Here is an 18,094-nt window from a genome sequence, read left to right as displayed (position 1 = left end):
TGGACACACTTACTCATTCAAGGGTTTTTCTTATTTTTCACTATTTTAGACACTGTAGCATAATAATAAAGACATCAAAACTTTGAAACAATACATGTGGAATCATGATGTAGTTACCAAATAACTGTTAAATATATTTTATATTTGAGATTCTTCAAAGTAGCCACCCTTTGCCTTGATGACAGCTTGGCATTCTCTCAACCAGCTACACCTGGAATGCTTTTCCAACCGTCTTGAATGAGTTCCCACATATGCTTGAGCACTTGTTGGCTGATTTTCCTTCACCCTGCGGTCCAAATCATCCCAAACCATCTCAATTGGGTTGAGGTCGGGTGATTGTGGAGGCCAGGTCATCTGATGCAGGACTCCATCTCTCTCCTTCTTGGTCAAATAGCCCTTACACAGCCTGGAGGTGTGTTTTGGGTCATCGTCCTGTTGAAAAACAAATTAGTCCCACTAAGCGCAAACCAGATGGGATTGAGTTTCACTGCAGAATGCTGCGGTAGCCATTATGGTTAAGTGTGCCTTGAATTCTAAATAAATCACAGACAGTGACACCAGCAAAGCACCCCCACACCATCACACCTCCTCCTCCATGCTTCACGGTGGGAACCACACATGCAGAGATCATCCTTTGCTTCACACAAAGACACATCGTTTGGAACCAAAAATCTTACATTTGGACTCATCAGACCAAAGGACAGATTTCTACCGGTCTAATGTCCATTGCTCGTGTTTCTTGGTTCAAGCTAGCCTCTCCTTCTTATTGGTGTCCTCTATTAGTGGTTTCTTTGCAGCAATTCGACCATGAAGGCCTGATTCACGCAGTCTCCTCTGAACAGATGATGTTGAGATGTGTCTGTTACTTGAACTCTGTGAAGCATTTATTTGGGCTGCAATTTCTGAGGCTGGCAATTCTAATGAATTTATGCTCTGCAGCAGACGTACATTTCCTGTTGCGGTCCTCATGAAAGTTAGTTTCCTCATAGCGCTTGATGGTTTTAGCGACTGCACTTGAAGAAACTTTCGAAGTTCTTGAAATCTTCCGGATTGACTGACCTTCATGTCTTAAAGTCATGATGGACTGTTGTTTCTCTTTGCTTATTTGAGTTGTTCTTGCTATAATATGGACATAGTCTTTTACCAAATAGAGCTATCTTCTGTATACCAACCCTACATTGTCACAACACAACTGATTGGCTCAAACGCATTAAGAAGGAAATGTACTTTTAACAAGGCACACCTGTTAATTGAAATGCATTTCAGGCGACTACCTTATGAAGCTGGTTGAGAGAATGCCAAGAGTGGTGCAAAGCTGTAATCAAGGCAAAGGGTGGCTACTTTGAAGAATCTCAAATATAAAATATATTTTGATTTGTTTAACATTTTTTTGATTACTACATGATACCATGTGTGTTATTTCATAGTTTTGACGTCTTCACTATTATTCTACAATGTCGAAAATAGTAAAAATTAAGAAAAACCCTTGAATGAGTAGGTGTGTCCAAACTTTTGACTGGTACTGTATATACGTCTGCCACTGCACAAGCCTGCTTGTGTGTGTCAATGAATGTATTTCTATGACTGTGTGTATTATTAACTAAAAACACATATATTGACACAGCCTCACTCACAGTCACAACCACACAAAGGCTGCCCCAACACACACGTTCGGCCCTGATCCTGTGACAAAGGGCCACAGCATTCTAAAACCTTACCATTTCACTGGCATAAGACCCAAGCTCCCTGACACTATCACCCTCATCTCTAAAATACTTCCTTCCCTACACCTGCTGAATTTAAGTGCATCCTACAGTTAAACCAGATTATAAGAAACCCCTGAAAAGACCAAGCCAGAGAGAATCTCAATTTCATTTATTTGATTCCTCATGTTCTCTCTCCTTGCCTCCTTCTCAAAACAGATTGGATGAGGAACCTCTGACCTTCTCATCCAATGAGTTTTGAGAAGGAGGCGAGGAAAGAGGCAAGGAAAGAGGGTTAAAGGAATCAAGGAAGTGCAATTGAGATTCACCCCCTGAGAAATAATTCCACCAGCCTTACCTTCAGCAGGTCAATCTCCTTGATGCAGTCCTGGCGAGCCTTGGCGTCCATCATTTCAAATATCTAAAGAAAAGAATACAACGAAGTTTGTACCGTTATCCGACTGCATTGTCAGAGGTATTCCATAGAATCCTCAGCCAGCTCTAACACATAACCCCAGTGCCCAGCGTAACGCCAGTGATCTTCACGTCTAGACCTGTAGAGCAGAAGTGTGTCTAGGCCTCTGACCCAAACACTAACCAACATGGTTCAGTAGTTTCAAGCATTAGGCTGGGGAAAAACACTGCACACACTGTGGCCTTCCTGGCCCAGACGTGAACCAAACTGCCTTTGCCAACCCTTGGCTGTATCTCAATAGTCCTTGATTAGCACTGATGTGAAAGGACGATGTCAGTGAAACAAATAGCTGGTTTGGTAGAGCCAGGTATTCACCATATCGTCTTCCCCTTTTCTATGTTTCACAGAGCAGTGCACATGAAGGAGGAGAGACGGGGAGAGGAAGCCACTTTAGACTACTGAGATGTACCTATAGAGTAAATGCCAAAAAGGATAGGACTCAATATAGTACCTGGACTTTCTTCAGAGCCACATGCTGGCCCTCCAGAAGGTAGGTGGCTTTGTAGACCTCGCTGAACTGGCCCCGGCCAATCTTCTTCTCAATGCGGAAGTTGGCCAGCGTGCAGCAGTACTGGTGGCTCTGCATGTTTCTCAGTGAGGGGAAGAAGAATGGACAGTTTTAGTTAGGGAGAAATACTGTAGTAACCTGTTGAGAGAGAAGGTTCATATGCCCATGTTGGCTTGGATAGGATTGGCACATCTATTGATGTGCATGAGTGACAGTTCTCTGGGATTTGAATGAATGTGCCTTAATATCACTCAGGTGAGTTATTCATATAAGCCGTGGCATTAACATTTGACACTGGCTACAGTTTTCTCCAAGGTTGGACATACATGCACTGGTATGACTGTAGCATCCTTGAGCGACACAACAGTAACTAAAACCCATCTGAAAAATGTAGAAGAGTAGCTAACGATTCTGTGTAATAAACATGTCTGTCAGTTCTAGGAACCAAACTCAGCAAAAAAACAAGTGTCCACTCACTGTCAACTGCATTTATTTTCAGCAAACTTAACATCTGTAAATATTTGTATGAACATAACAAGATTGAACAACTGTGACATAAACTGAACAAGTTCCACAGATATGTGACTAACAGAAATGGAATAATGTGTCCCTGAACAAAAGGGGGGTCAAAATCAAAAGTAACAGTCAGTATCTGGTGTGGCCACCAGCTACATTAAGTACTGCAGTGCATCTCCTCCTCAGGGACTGCACCAGATTTGCCAGTTCTTGCTGTGAGATGTTACCCCACTCTTCCACCAAGGCACCTGCAAGTTCCCAGACATTTCTGGGGGAATGGCCCCAGCCCTCACCCTCCAATCCAACAGGTCCCAGAAGTGCTCAATGAGATTGAGATCCGGGCTCTTCGCTGGCCATTGCAGAACACTGACATTCCTGTCTTGCAGGAAATCACACACAGAACTAGCAGTATGGCTAGTGGCATTGTCATGCCGGAGGGGCATGTCAGGATGAGCCTGCAGGAAGGGTACCACATGAGGGAGGAGGATGTCTTCCCTGTAAAGCACAGCGTTGAGATTGCCTGCAATGACAATAAGCTCAGTCCGATGATGCTGTGACACACCACCCCAGACCATGACGGACCCTCCACCTCCAAATCGATCCCGCTCCAGAGTAAAGGCCTCGGTGTAACGCTCATTCCTTCAACGATAAACACAAATCTGACCACCACCCCTGGTGAGACAAAACCGCGACTTGTCAGGGAAGAGCAATTTTTGCCAGTCCTGTCTGGTCCAGCGACGGTGGGTTTGTGCCCATAGGTGACATTGTTACCAGTGATGTCTGGTGAGGACCTGCCTTACAACAGGCCTACAAGCCCTCAGTCCAGCCTCTCCCAGCCTATTACGGACAGTCTGAGCACTGATGGAGGGATTGTGCGTTTGGGTGTAACTCGGGCCATTGTTGTTCCCATCCTGTACCTGTCCCGCAGGTGTGATGTTCAAATTTACCGATACTGTAGGTGTTGTTACACGTGGTCTGCCACTGAGAGGACAATCAGCTGTCCGTCCTGTCCCCCTGTAGCGCTGTCTTAGGCGTCTCACGGTACGGACATTGCAATTTATTGCCCTGGCCACATCTGCAGTCCTCATGCCTCCTTGCAGCATGCCTCCATGCAGATGAGCAGGGACTCTGGGCATCTTTCTTTTGGTGTTTTCCAGAGTCAGTAGAAAGGCCTCTTTAGTGTCCTAAGTTTTCATAACTGTGACCTTAATTGCCTACCATCTGTAAGTGTCTTAATGACCGTTCCACAGGTGCATGTTCATTACTTGTTTATGGTTCATTGAACGAGCATGGGAAACAGAGTTTAAACCCTTTACAATGAAGATCTGTGAAGATATTTAGAAGACAGGGTCCTGAAAAAGGGACATTTATTTTTTTACTGAGTTTATATGGCACAGCTAAGGGTCCGCAAGTCACTCAGTCACTCTGTAAAAGATTCTCACTCATACTGTATCACAGTGTTGACACTGGCTAACATGCTGACAATAGACAAGGCTGAAAATATAGTTCAGTTTGTCTTCCATTTACACAGAGCATCAGTCGTTCACACAGTACATGTACCCAGCCAACCAAATGTTCCTGACCATGTCACATTTCAGGTTCCAATTCAAATCAGTTCACACAACAATGTGCCTTGTGGATACAGATCCATAGTGGCCAATGTCACACCCAGGTTTCTAGGGCAAGATGGTATCTAGGGCAATATTAATTCTATGGCAAGATGGATTCTAGGGCAATATTAATTCTATGGCAAGATGGATTCTAGGGCAAGAAGGTTTCTTGGGCAGGATTTATTCTAGGGCAAGATGGATTCTTGGGCAAGAAGGTTTCTAGGACAAGATGGTTTCTAGGGCAAGATGGATTCTAGGGCAAGATGGTTTCTAGGGCAAGATGGTTTTTAGGGCAAGATGGATTCTAGGGCAAGATGGTTTTTAGGGCAAGATGGATTCTAGGGCAAGATGGTTTTTAGGGCAAGATGGATTCTAGGGCAAGAAGGTTTCTAGGGAAAGATGGTTTCTAGGGCAAGATGGTTTCTATGGCAAGATACAATGCTGAGAGGAAAGTATCTCCCTTTATGCCACTTAGAAGACACTTTTATCCAGGAAAGTGAGTGCATACATTTTGAGTATGTGATCCAAACAGGAATTGAACCCACAACCTCGGTATTGCTAGTGTCACACTCTTACCAACTGAGCAACATTGGACCAGCATAGCTGGGTGGTTCAGTTGGTAAATCAAAGCATCTGTGGTCCTTTCTGTACCACCGGTCTGTCTCGGTGGCACAAGCCTCCCAACGGCTCCCCTTTTTGACAGACAGCCAGCCGTTATTGATGCCATTTGTAATTGCCGTAATTGTTTCGAGGGGAGGGCTGGGGTGTGTCTGTGTGTGTCGATGCTAATACTGAGCGACACAAACCCTGGGTGACACACACTCTGATACTTGGCGCCGTGGAATATTCCCAGCTGCTCATTTACATATGCGCTGACCCAGATTAGCATGCTCTATTAGAGTGCCACTGCTAATTAGAGATAGCCTGATATGCTAATATGCTAGCCAGGCTGCTATCTTACCTAGATTAGTCATTATATAACCCCATACTCCAAAACTGTGGCTCTGTCATATTTGGTATAACACTACAACTGTTATTGTTCTTTTTTTCCATTAATTAATTACAAAACAATAGAGGAGAAATCTGTGTCATTGAAGAGTGACAAGTTGTTTGTGAAGTAAACCTCAATAGTAGTGGGATGCTTTAAAAAGTACTAGGATATGCAGGCTTACATCCCCCAAATGCATTGATTACATCTCCTCAAACCTGGGGTCCATTCAACACACCTGAGCTGACGGGGCAGAGTTCAGAGCCTGCCCTAACAGAGCATGACCCGTAGCAAGAGGGCATTCTGTGCTGCTCCATTCATCCAGGATGGGTTGAGACAAACATGGCAGGACAGCAAGGAGGTTTGCTCTGCTCACTAAATACATACACTTCTACTATGCTTGAGTTGGAGAGTCATGTCCTTTAGAATTTATCTTTACATGTTTGTAATGCAACTAGGGCCACACTACGGGTTAACAATAACTTGAACTGGAATGCACATGGTACTTTGTCCCCATGTTTGTTTCTAGGGCCTAGTATGGACAGCTGAGAGTGTTGAAGTTATCCTCTCAGGGAACCTTCATTTCTCTTTGACTCATTGTATACTATCTGGTTTGCCTTTGATGAATTCCGATATTCCCTGTGCTGAATCGAATGTGATTCACAGTGGATTTCAACAGGAACAATGTTCAACTGTTCTTTATCCCAAGATTTACAAACCCTTGACTCCTGAGTGGTGCAGTGGTCTAAGGCACTGCATCACAGTGTTGTGGCATCACTACAGCCTGGGGTTTGATCCCAAACCAGTGCCATGACCAGGAGACTCGTAGGGCGGTGCACAATTAGCTTGCATGTCCTGTTCAATTACATTGAGGTCCAGTGCTGACTTAAACAATGGCTTTCATTTGAACCTATCATCTACTATGAAACAACAACAGCAAATAAAAATGTAGGTTTTATCTAACATACTCGATCTGGCATTCACTTGTCAGCATCGATACGTCAACAAAACGTATCCTTGACTCAATGGGGTCTTTGTTCCTTGAATGTGCATCACAAAAAAGGCCTGAAGTTAACATTAAATCATTACATACCATAACGCAAAATGGTATTTTTCTTTCTTTTTCTCAATTCCTCTCACTGGCCAAGAAAAATCTCAGGGGCTGCATATTACTCCTGACGTTCAAGAGGGTTTAGCCATTCATTGGGCTATTGAAACAGTAGAGCATGCCCTATGGATTACTGTGAGGACTTACTACACTGCTCAAAACTGAGAGAGAGAGAGAGAGAGAGAGAGAGAGAGAGAGAGAGAGAGAGAGAGAGAGAGAGAGAGAGAGAGAGAGAGAGAGAGAGAGAGAGAGAGAGAGAGAGAGAGAGAGAGAGAGAGAGAGAGAGAGAGAGAGAGAGAGAGAGAGAGAGAGAGAGAGAGAGAGAGAGAGAGAGACAGACAGAGAGACAGAGAGAGAGAGAGAGAGAGAGAGAGAGAGAGAGAGAGAGAGAGAGAGAGAAAGACAGAGAGACAGAGAGAGAGAGAGAGAGAGAGAGAGAGAGAGAGAGAGAGAGAGAGAGAGAGAGAGAGAGAGAGAGAGAGAATTATAGAGTCAAAACCCTTAACTTCCCTCCAGCTTCCAGCTCTCCGTTCCAATCCACATGTGCTTCATCACTTTGTACTGCGACTGACGGCGAGAGCCCGGGGTGAACTGGAAAAGCTCTTCCAGAATCTCAATAGCTCCTAACTCTATCAACATAATTTTTCTTTCCCTCTTTCTTTTCTTTTTAGGTTCTCTGGCCTTTGGAGCGTCATAAAATCAGCATCAAGAGAAACAAATGGCTTTGCCATAACGGATCTCCCCGAGTCTTGAGACGCTATTAGCTAATCCAGAGTGACGTTGGCTGATTGGTCTTTGGCTCGTTGGGCTGTGGTGTTAACTCAAGTACTCTTCACTAGCTGCTGCAGTGGCGGTGACGTGCTGTGTCAGATCTGGCAGCCGCCGTGCTGCAGTGATTGTGGGAGACTCCCTGATGATGTTTCAAGGGGTGGCCGCAGAAATGCGCAATTGTTGTAAGCGGTCGATTCCTGTATTTAGGTGGAGGGTGACTGGTATATGACTTGACACAGATTAATGACGTTAGGGAACTTATTTTATCAAATGTGTAAAACCCTCAACAAACAAATTAAAAGACCATCGATACCATCAATACTGAAGAAATTGAGGTTGAACATTTTCAGTCACCAAATTCTTAACTTCAGTGGCTGTACTCTGTGGCAAAACGCTGTAGTTTGACCCTCTCATCACATTGAAAAGCCCCAACTATAGGGAGGAAGGAAGAAGGGGTAGAGGTGGTCAGAGAGGTACCATCATGGAAAATGATGATGGCATTACACTAAACAGAACAGGTTTTCATTTCTTCCTATCACCGTAGCAGATGTTCAATATCATTGGCTAATTGCACTTAAACACTACGTAATGACAGACTCCGCACCGCGCCACCAAGTAACACAACAACACCATTACCTCACTATCAAGCCGGCACAACAATTTGTCACGTAATCGCCCTCACACAGCTGAAAGCCAATGAAGAGGCGATTAAGGCTAATTTCTTCAACAATTACCACTCATTATGTGCAGAGTCAAGAGCAGGCTTTGACTACTGTTAAATGACGGGGTTGCTAAGATAGTCTCTACTAATATGTAGTTAGGGAGTGACACCTGCTTGCCTACAGTCATAACTCTCAGTGATGTCAAGGGCTTCCGTGCAAACCTGACCTGTTTTTTCCATCCCAGTCAATCATCTTAAGTCCTTCTATGCTCTTTGAAGCATTGTGAAAATGCATTTTGCGTTTATCTATTAGCATTACACTTAGGTCTTAAAACAACAGCGACAAACAACAACAGACAAATTATTTTATGTTGTAAAATGTAAAAATGAACTGGAATTTGTTTATTCAAAAGCAGAAATGAATTCACACACTCATGCACGCACATGCAAACACGCTCACATACACACACACACACACACACACACACACACACACACACACACACACACACACACACACACACACACACACACACACACACACACACACACACACACACACACACACACACACACACACACACACACACCAGTGTAGACTAGAATATGACGTCTCACCTGATCTTCTCCAGGCATCTTGTAGAGGTTCTTGTTCTGGTTGTCTAGGTTGTGCTGGTGATGGCTGTTCTGTGCCTCCATGGTGGACTTGGCATACAGTACCAGGCCCCTTCACCCCTGGTAGAGACAAGAGACAGAACTAACTTAGCCGTGGTTGAGAGTGTGTGTGTGTGTGTGTGTGTGTGTGTGTGTGTGTGTGTGTGTGTGTGTGTGTGTGTGTGTGTGTGTGTGTGTGTGTGTGTGTGTGTGTGTGTGTGTGTGTGTGTGTGTGTGTGTGTGTGTGTGTGTGTGCGTGTGTGTGCGTGCGCGCGTGCGTGTACATGTACGTGTGCGTGTGCGTATGTGACGTGTAGCTAGTCTTATTCTGAGCCATGGGGACTCCTTGCATAGAGTCAGTCCAGGAATGGGCAATCATTTTGTCTCTAGGGCCACATCGAGATTTTTGAAATTCAACGGAGGCACACAGTTTTTTTTGGAGTGATTTCTTCAAAATCAATTTGCAGACCGGAAAAGTGGCCATAAAACAAAGAAAAGCCAGTACAGGGCTTTACCCCTATACCACCGCCTCAGACAGATTAGACTGCCAGAGACAGCATCCTATACCACCGCCTCAGACAGATTAGACTGCCAGAGACAGCATCCTATACCACCGCCTCAGACAGATTAGACTGCCAGAGACAGCATCCTATACCACCGCCTCAGACAGATTAGACTGCCAGAGACAGCATCCTATACCACCGCCTCAGACAGATTAGACTGCCAGAGACAGCATCCTATACCACCGCCTCAGACAGATTAGACTGCCAGAGACAGCATCCTATACCACCGCATCAGATAGATTAGACTGCCAGAGACACACAGCATCCTATACCACCGCCTCAGACAGATTAGACTGCCAGAGACACACAGCATCCTATACCACTGCCTCAGACAGATTAGACTGCCAGAGACACACAGCATCCTATACCACTGCCTCAGACAGATTAGACTGCCAGAGACACACCGCATCCTATACCACCGCCTCAGACAGATTAAACTGCCAGAGACACACCGCATCCTATACCACCGCCTCAGACAGATTAAACTACCAGAGACACACAGCATCCTATACCACTGCCTCAGACAGATTAGACTGCCAGACACACCGCATCCTATACCACCGCCTCAGACAGATTAAACTACCAGAGACACACAGCATCCTATACCACTGCCTCAGACAGATTAGACTACCAGAAACACACAGCATCCTATACCACTGCCTCAGACAGATTAGACTACCAGAGACACACAGCATCCTATACCCACATGAGGATAGACCGGCCAATAAGCCAAACTGCTACACACATACCAAAACACACAGATATGTATTATCTACCTAAGTAACCCAAAGTGAATGTAAAACATACGTCCATATAAGATAATAGTCCAATGAATGATGAGATCCCTATGTATCTGTACACACACACACATCTATTTTTCTGCAGAGTAAACACTTTTACACCCTATTTACAGAGGTGAGGAAGTGGGCCACATTGTGAAGGCGTAAGCAGAAAATGCAGATTATACAAAACCAAGGCCATGCACACACTCCCTCCACCCCCCCACACCCACACACACGTTGATGGAGAGAAAGTGAGCGGAGAGAGATGACTCAAGTAACAAAGTAAACTATAAAAAACTACTAAACTACTAAAACTGGACGTGAAACATGGCGTATCACATTTGACGAACCAATCATGCAAATACCGTTATAGAAGGTAATGTTAGAAAAACGAACTGATCTGTGCATCAATAAGGGTATATCGTAAAATACGATATACAGCCCAGCCCTACTTCTGCCATCAGCTGGCAAGACACTGAACAACATTACATAATCTTATGACTTACATTATAATTATCATGCCATAGTTATATAGACCTTATTCCAAAGGGCTGAACTGAGTAAACTGTACCCTAACAGTCTAACCCTGACCCTGTGATGTAACGTGGAGCAATACAAATCAGATGGTTTTATCTGAACTCAACTGGCAGAAAGAGCTACGTGTAAAATAGTAGACACTACTGTACTAGCTAGAGTCATAACAGATTACTGAACAACCTTGTAATGAATGACTGTTCCACCACTGGCTTTTAACACACATTATTTATTTGAATCCACAAATCACGTCACAGTCGAGATGGATTCAAACATTTCACAGGTCATGGATATACACCACCGTTCAAAAGTTTGGGGTCACTTAGAAATTTCCTTGTTTTTGAAATAAAAACACATTTTTGGTCCATTAAAATAATATCAAATTGATCAGAAAAACAGTGTAGACATTGTTAATGTTGTAAATGACTATTGTAGCTGGAAATGGCAGATTTTTTATAGAATATCTTCATAGGCGTACAGAGGCCCATTATCAGCAACTATCACTTCTGTGTTCCAATGGCACGTTGTGTTAGCTAATCCAAGTCTATCATTTGAAAAGGCTAATTGATCATTAGAAAACCCTTTTGTAATTATGTTCGCACAGCTGAAAACTGTTGTCTGATTAAAGAAGCAATAAATCTGGCCTTCTTTAGACTAGTTGAGTATCTGGAGCATCAGCATGTGGAGCATCAGCATGTGCTTTTCTTTCAAAAACAAGGACATTTCTAAGTGACCTCAAACTTTTGAATGGTAGTGTATATGGAAACTTAGGAACACACACACACACACACACACACACACACACACACACACACACACACACACACACACACACACACACACACACACACACACACACACACACACACACACACACACACACACACACACACACACACACACACACACACACACACACACACACACACACACACACACACACACACACACACACACACACACACACACACACACACACACAGACACACACACACACACACACACACACACACACACACACACACACACACACACACACACACACACACACACACACACACACACACACACACACACACACACACACAGACACACACACACACACACACACACACACACACACACACACACACACACACACACACACACACACACACACACACACACACACACACACACAGACACACACACAGACACACACACAGACACACACACACAGACACACACACACACACACACACAGACACACACACAGACACACACACAGACACACACACACAGACACACACACACAGACACACACACACACACAGACACACACACAGACACACACACACACACACACACACACACACACACACACACACACACACACACACACACACACACACACACACACACACACACACACACACACACACACACACACACACACACACACACACACACACACACACACTATCCATATCTGCCATATCTGTGAGGGCTCTAGATAAACTGTTATAGACTTGAACATGCACGGCTGTGAGAAGCCATACTACCAGCCTGGAACGGATATTTGTAGGGGTGATTCAGCTTATTTGTTTAATATATACTGTATGTTTAATGTATACTGTATGTGTGTCTGAGGGTTAAGGGCTTAAGCCCAAGGTCTTTTTTTGAGACTCTCATTGAGCTCTCTAGAAGGATACGTTTTCAATTCGTAATCAATGGAGGTACAGAGGGGTGAGGGGTCGATGTTGTATCAGTTTTTCTGAGCTCATATTTGTCTGACCTATCGGAAGAGATTGGAGATATACAGTGCAGAGAAACAGATTTGTTCGTGTGAGGTACAAATGAAAGATTGATAAAAGAGAGAAAAATAGAGAAAAAGAGAGTGAGTGAGTCAGAGAGAGGAGAGAGAGTGTGACTATACACTATAGCAGAAGATGGGTAGTGGTTGCAACTCAAAATCACCTCGCATGTTTGAGCGGGTATGTGTGTGTTTGAGTGGCTGTGTGTATACTTGAGTGGGTGTGTGTGTGTTTGAGCAGATGTGTGTATGTGTATGTGTGCTTTCACAGAGAACTGTAACGTGTGTCTCACACAGGGTTCGTCGCTCATCTTATAATTGAAATCTGGCCTGTGGGATACCCCAACAACACTCACATTTTATTCTGCACCTCTGACTTCACAGAATGGAAACAATTTCATCTTAGTTTAGAGAAACTGAACACTGCATCACATTCAGTTCTTAGAAAAGGATTTCTGAGGAAAAAGTTCCTGGCTAGTGCTTTCAGTGGTGGAAAAAGTACTAAATTGCCATACTTCAGAAAAAGTAAAGATACGGTAATAGAAAATGACTCAAGTAAAAGTAAAATGCACCTAATCAAATCAAATGACATTTTGATTTGATTTGACCTAGTGAAATACTATTTGAGTAAAAGTCTAAAGGTATCTGGTTTTAAATGTACCTTGTCCCTAGGCGGTGGGTATTCCACGCAGGTATTTTTATTTTATTTATTTCACCTTTATTTAACCAGGTAGGCTAGTTGAGAACACCTTTATTTAACCAGGTAGACTAGTTGAGAACACCTTTATTTAACCAGGTAGGCTAGTTGAGAACAAGTTCTCATTTGCAACTTCGACCTGGCCAAGATAAAGCGTAGCAATTCGACACAAACAACAACACAGAGTTACACATGGAATAAACAAAACATACAGTCAATAACACAGTAGAAAAAGAAAAAAAAGTCTATATACAGTGAGTGCAAATGAGGTAAGTTAAGGAAATAAATAGGCCATGGTGGCGAAGTAATTACAATATAGCAATTAAACACTGGAATGGTAGATCGGCAGAAGATGAATGTGCAGGTAGAGATACTGGGGTGCAAAGGAGCAAAATAAATCAATACCAGTATGGGGATGAGGTAGGTAGATAGATGGGCTGTTTACAGATGGGCTATGTACAGGTGCAGTGATCTGTAAGCTGCTCTGACAGCTGGTGTTTAAAGCTAGTGAGGGAGATGTGAGTCTCCAGCTTCAGAGATTTTTGCAATTCGTTCCAGTCATGGGCAGCAGAGAACTGGAAGGAAAGATGACCAAAGGAGGAATTGCCTTTGGGGGTGACCAGTGAGATATACCTGCTGGAGCGCGTGCGACGAGTGGGTGCTGCTATGGTGACCAGTGAGCTGAGATAAGGCGGGGCTTTACCTAGCAGATACTTGTAGATAACCTGTAGCCAGTGGGTTTGGCGACGAGTATGAAGCGAGGGCCAACCAACGAGAGCGTACAGGTCGCAATGGTGGGTAGTGTATGGGGCTTTGGTGACAAAACGGATGGCACTGTGATAGACTGCATCCAGTTTGTTGAGTAGAGTGTTAGAGGCTATTTTATAGATGACATCACCGAAGTCGAGGATCGGTAGGATGGTCAGTTTTACGAGGGTATGTGGTCCTTCTGTAGCTCAGTTGGTAGAGCATGGCGCTTGTAACGCCAGGGTAGTAGGTTCGATCCCTGGGACCACCCATACGTAGAATGTAGAATGTATGCACTCATGACTGTAAGTCGCTTTGGATAAAAGCGTCTGCTAAATGGCATATATTACATATATATATTTGTCAGCATGAGTGAAGGATGCTTTGTTGCGATATAGGAAGCCGATTCTAGATTTAATTTTGCATTGGAGATGCTTAATGTGAGTCTGGAAGGAGAGTTTACAGTCTAACCAGACACCCAGGTATTTGTAGTTGTCCACGTATTCTAAGTCAGAGCCGTCCAGAGTAGTGATGCTGGACGGGCGAGCAGGTGCGTGCAGTGATCGATTGAATAGCATGCATTTCGTTTTATTGCATTTAAGAGCAGCTGGAGGTCACGGAAGGAGAGTTGTATGGCATTGAAGCTCGTCTGGAGGTTAGTTAACACAGTGTCCAAGGAGGGGCCAGAAGTATACAGAATGGTGTCGTCTGCGTAGAGGTGGATCAGAGAATCACCAGCAGCAAGAGCAACATCATTAATGTATACAGAAAAGAGATAATTGAACCCTGTGGCACACCCATAGAGACTGTCAGAGGTCCGGACAACAGTCTCTCCGATTTGACACACTGAATTCTATCAGAGAAGTAGTTGGTAAACCAGGCGAGGCAATCATTTGAGAAACCAAGGCTGTCGAGTCTGCCAATAAGAATGTTGTGATTGACAGGGTCGAAAGCCTTGGCCAGGTCGATGAACACGGCTGCACAGTAATGTCTCTTATCGATGGTGGTTATGATGCCGTTTAGGACCTTGAGTGTGGCTGAGGTGTTAACTTGGCTTTCGAAGACCTTAGAAAGACAGGGTAGGATATATATAGGTCTGTAACAGTTTGGGTCTAGAGTGTCACCCCCTTTGAAGAGGGGGATGACCGCGGCAGCTTTCCAATCTTTGGGAATCTCAGACGATACGAAAGAGAGGTTGAACAGGCTTGTAATAGGGGTTGCAACAATTTCGGCAGGCAATTTTAGAAAGAGAGGGTCCAGATTGTCTAGCCCGGCTGATTTTTAAGGGTCCAGATTTTGCAGCTCTTTCAGAACATCAGCTATCTGGATTTGGGTAAAGGAGAAATGGTGGGGGCTTCTGCGGGTTTCTGTGGAGGGTGCCGGGCAGTTGACTGGGGTAGGGGTAGCCATGTGGAATGAGGTAGTGGCAGTGCTGGTGACACTAGCTGCAGTAACACATGGGAGGGGGTCACACTCGGTCAATCAGAGAGGGAGCAAATTATTGTGGCCCTGGCGGCACGAAATAATCAAAAGGTCTGACTGCTCAGAGATGCTTGGGAAAATGGTCACAATGGGGGACCAGCATGTGTGTGTTTCAGGGGAAAGAGATGTATCTGACCTCGATCAGGTAGGACTTTACGTATATGACCTCCATCAGGTATGACTTGACGTATCTGACCTCGATCAGGTAGGACTTTACGTATCTGACCTCCATCAGGTATGACTTGGCGTATCTGACCTCCATCAGGTATGACTTGGCGTATCTGACCTCCATCAGGTAGGACTTTACGTATCTGACCTCCATCAGGTAGGACTTTATGTATCTGACCTCCATCAGGTATGACTTGGCGTATCTGACCTCCATCAGGTAGGACTTTACGTATCTGACCTCCATCAGGTAGGACTTTATGTATCTGACCTCCATTAGGTATGACTTTATGTATCTGACCTCCATCAGGTATGACTTGGCGTATCTGACCTCCATCAGGTATGAGTTGGCGTATCTGACCTCCATCAGGTAGGACTTGGCGTATCTGACCTCCATCAGGTAGGACTTTACGTATCTGACCTCCATCAGGTAGGACTTTATGTATCTGACCTCCATCAGGTATGACTTTATGTATCTGACCTCCATTAGGTATGACTTGGCGTATCTGACCTCCATCAGGTAGGACTTGGCGTATCTGACCTCCATGAGGTAGGACTTGGCGTATCTGACCTCCATCAGGTAGGACTTGGTGTATCTGACTTATTTTCTGTCTATTTGAAGTATTTTCAAATAATTTCCTATAAAAACAGTATTTTTAAATACTTATTTCCAAATACATTTAAAATACCCAAACAGGCATGAGTTCAAATGCATGGAGTATTTCAATATTTGTATGCATTTGAGTATTTTCAAATACATGCCAATCCTTTCCAAATGTGTTTTCAAATACATTCCAATATTCAGCTATTTCCATTTTCAAATACATTTTTTCCAAATACATGTACTCACTTTAAAATATATGTGAAAGTAATTGAAATACAATAAACAGTATCTGAACGCAGGTCTTGTGTGTGTGTTACAGGATTTGCATCTGTACTAACATTGTAGCCGTTAAGGTTGTGGCAGCAAGAAAATATGAGCCATTCTTCCAGAGCAGATAAAATAATGTGTCCTTGGACTTTGCGTTGTATCAACATATTTTGGGAGTTATTGGAATTTATGACATTTTCAAAGATATTATTGTGTCCTGAGTCTTTTGAAAGCACGTAGTATTAAAAAAAAGAGTTCCCTGTCTTCTTAGGGGTCGTAAGGTTCAACGGTGAAACTTTGAACAAAGTTTATCTTATGAAGACCGAGTGAAGCCTTCATAAACCCTTTGTAAAGCCTACATAGAATATACTTCCACTGACAGTAGTATTTGAAAAGGCCTGAAGCGTATGTAGCAAATCCATCAAGATGATATACATTGAGGTCTGCCTGCGCTGCTGGTGTGAGACAGGTAATGCCCTATTGAAATGACCTTGCCAAGGGGCTCCTAAAGGGAATTTGAATACTTTATTTTTAACACCAAAATGACAATCGCAAATTACGATTCAGCCCTCTAAGACTAGTATTAAGTTAGGATTCAGCCCTCTAAGACCAGTATTAAGTTAGGATTCATTTACATTTACATTTACATTTAAGTCATTTAGCAGACGCTCTTATCCAGAGCGACTTACAAATTGGTGCATTCACCTTATGACATCCAGTGGGACAGTCACTTAACAATAGTGCATCTAAAACTTAGGGGGGTGGGGTGAGAGGGATTACTTAACCTATCCTAGGTATTCCTTAAAGAGGTGGGGTTTCAGGTGTCTCCGGAAGGTGGTGTTTGACTCCGCTGTCCTGGCGTCGTGAGGGAGTTTGTTCCACCATTGGGGGGCCAGGGCAGCGAACAGTTTTGACTGGGCTGAGCGGGAGCTGTACTTCCTCAGTGGTAGGGAGGCGAGCAGGCCAGAGGTGGATGAACGCAGTGCCCTTGTTTGGGTGTAGGGCCTGATCAGAGCCTGGAGGTACTGAGGTGCCGTTCCCCTCACAGCTCCGTAGGCAAGCACCATGGTCTTGTAGCGGATGCGAGCTTCAACTGGAAGCCAGTGGAGAGAACGGAGGAGCGGGGTGACGTGAGAGAACTTGGGAAGGTTGAACACCAGACGGGCTGCGGCGTTCTGGATGAGTTGAAGGGGTTTAATGGCACAGGCAGGGAGCCCAGCCAACAGCGAGTTGCAGTAATCCAGACGGGAGATGACAAGTGCCTGGATTAGGACCTGCGCCGCTTCCTGTGTGAGGCAGGGTCGTACTCTGCGGATGTTGTAGAGCATGAACCTACAGGAACGGGCCACCGCCTTGATGTTAGTTGAGAACGACAGGGTGTTGTCCAGGATCACGCCAAGGTTCTTGGCGCTCTGGGAGGAGGACACAATGGAGTTGTCGACCGTGATGGCGAGATCATGGAACGGG

The 18,094-nt window shown here is 44.3% G+C and overlaps 1 protein-coding gene across 2 annotated transcripts in view; it reads right to left on the bottom strand.

The window, feature by feature from the left end:
- nek6 (NIMA-related kinase 6) overlaps positions 1–18,094 on the bottom strand; it is a 92,835-nt gene that overhangs the window by 43,527 nt on the left and 31,214 nt on the right. Inside the window, exons 2-4 of one of the 2 annotated variants that reach the window (XM_046290456.1) lie at positions 8,959–9,075; positions 2,630–2,768; positions 2,062–2,124 (exon numbers count right to left, since the gene is read on the bottom strand). In XM_046290456.1, coding sequence (XP_046146412.1) covers positions 2,062–2,124; positions 2,630–2,764 — 198 coding nt within the window. In that variant the 5' untranslated portion in view covers positions 2,765–2,768; positions 8,959–9,075. The remainder of the gene's footprint in view (positions 1–2,061; positions 2,125–2,629; positions 2,769–8,958; positions 9,076–18,094) is intronic. The other variant, XM_046290455.1, reaches the window with a different exon arrangement.

The sequence above is a fragment of the Oncorhynchus gorbuscha genome, linkage group LG11 (genome assembly GCF_021184085.1).
Source record: "Oncorhynchus gorbuscha isolate QuinsamMale2020 ecotype Even-year linkage group LG11, OgorEven_v1.0, whole genome shotgun sequence".
NCBI lineage: Eukaryota > Metazoa > Chordata > Actinopteri > Salmoniformes > Salmonidae > Oncorhynchus > Oncorhynchus gorbuscha.
This window is presented reverse-complemented; position numbering and strand designations above follow the sequence as displayed.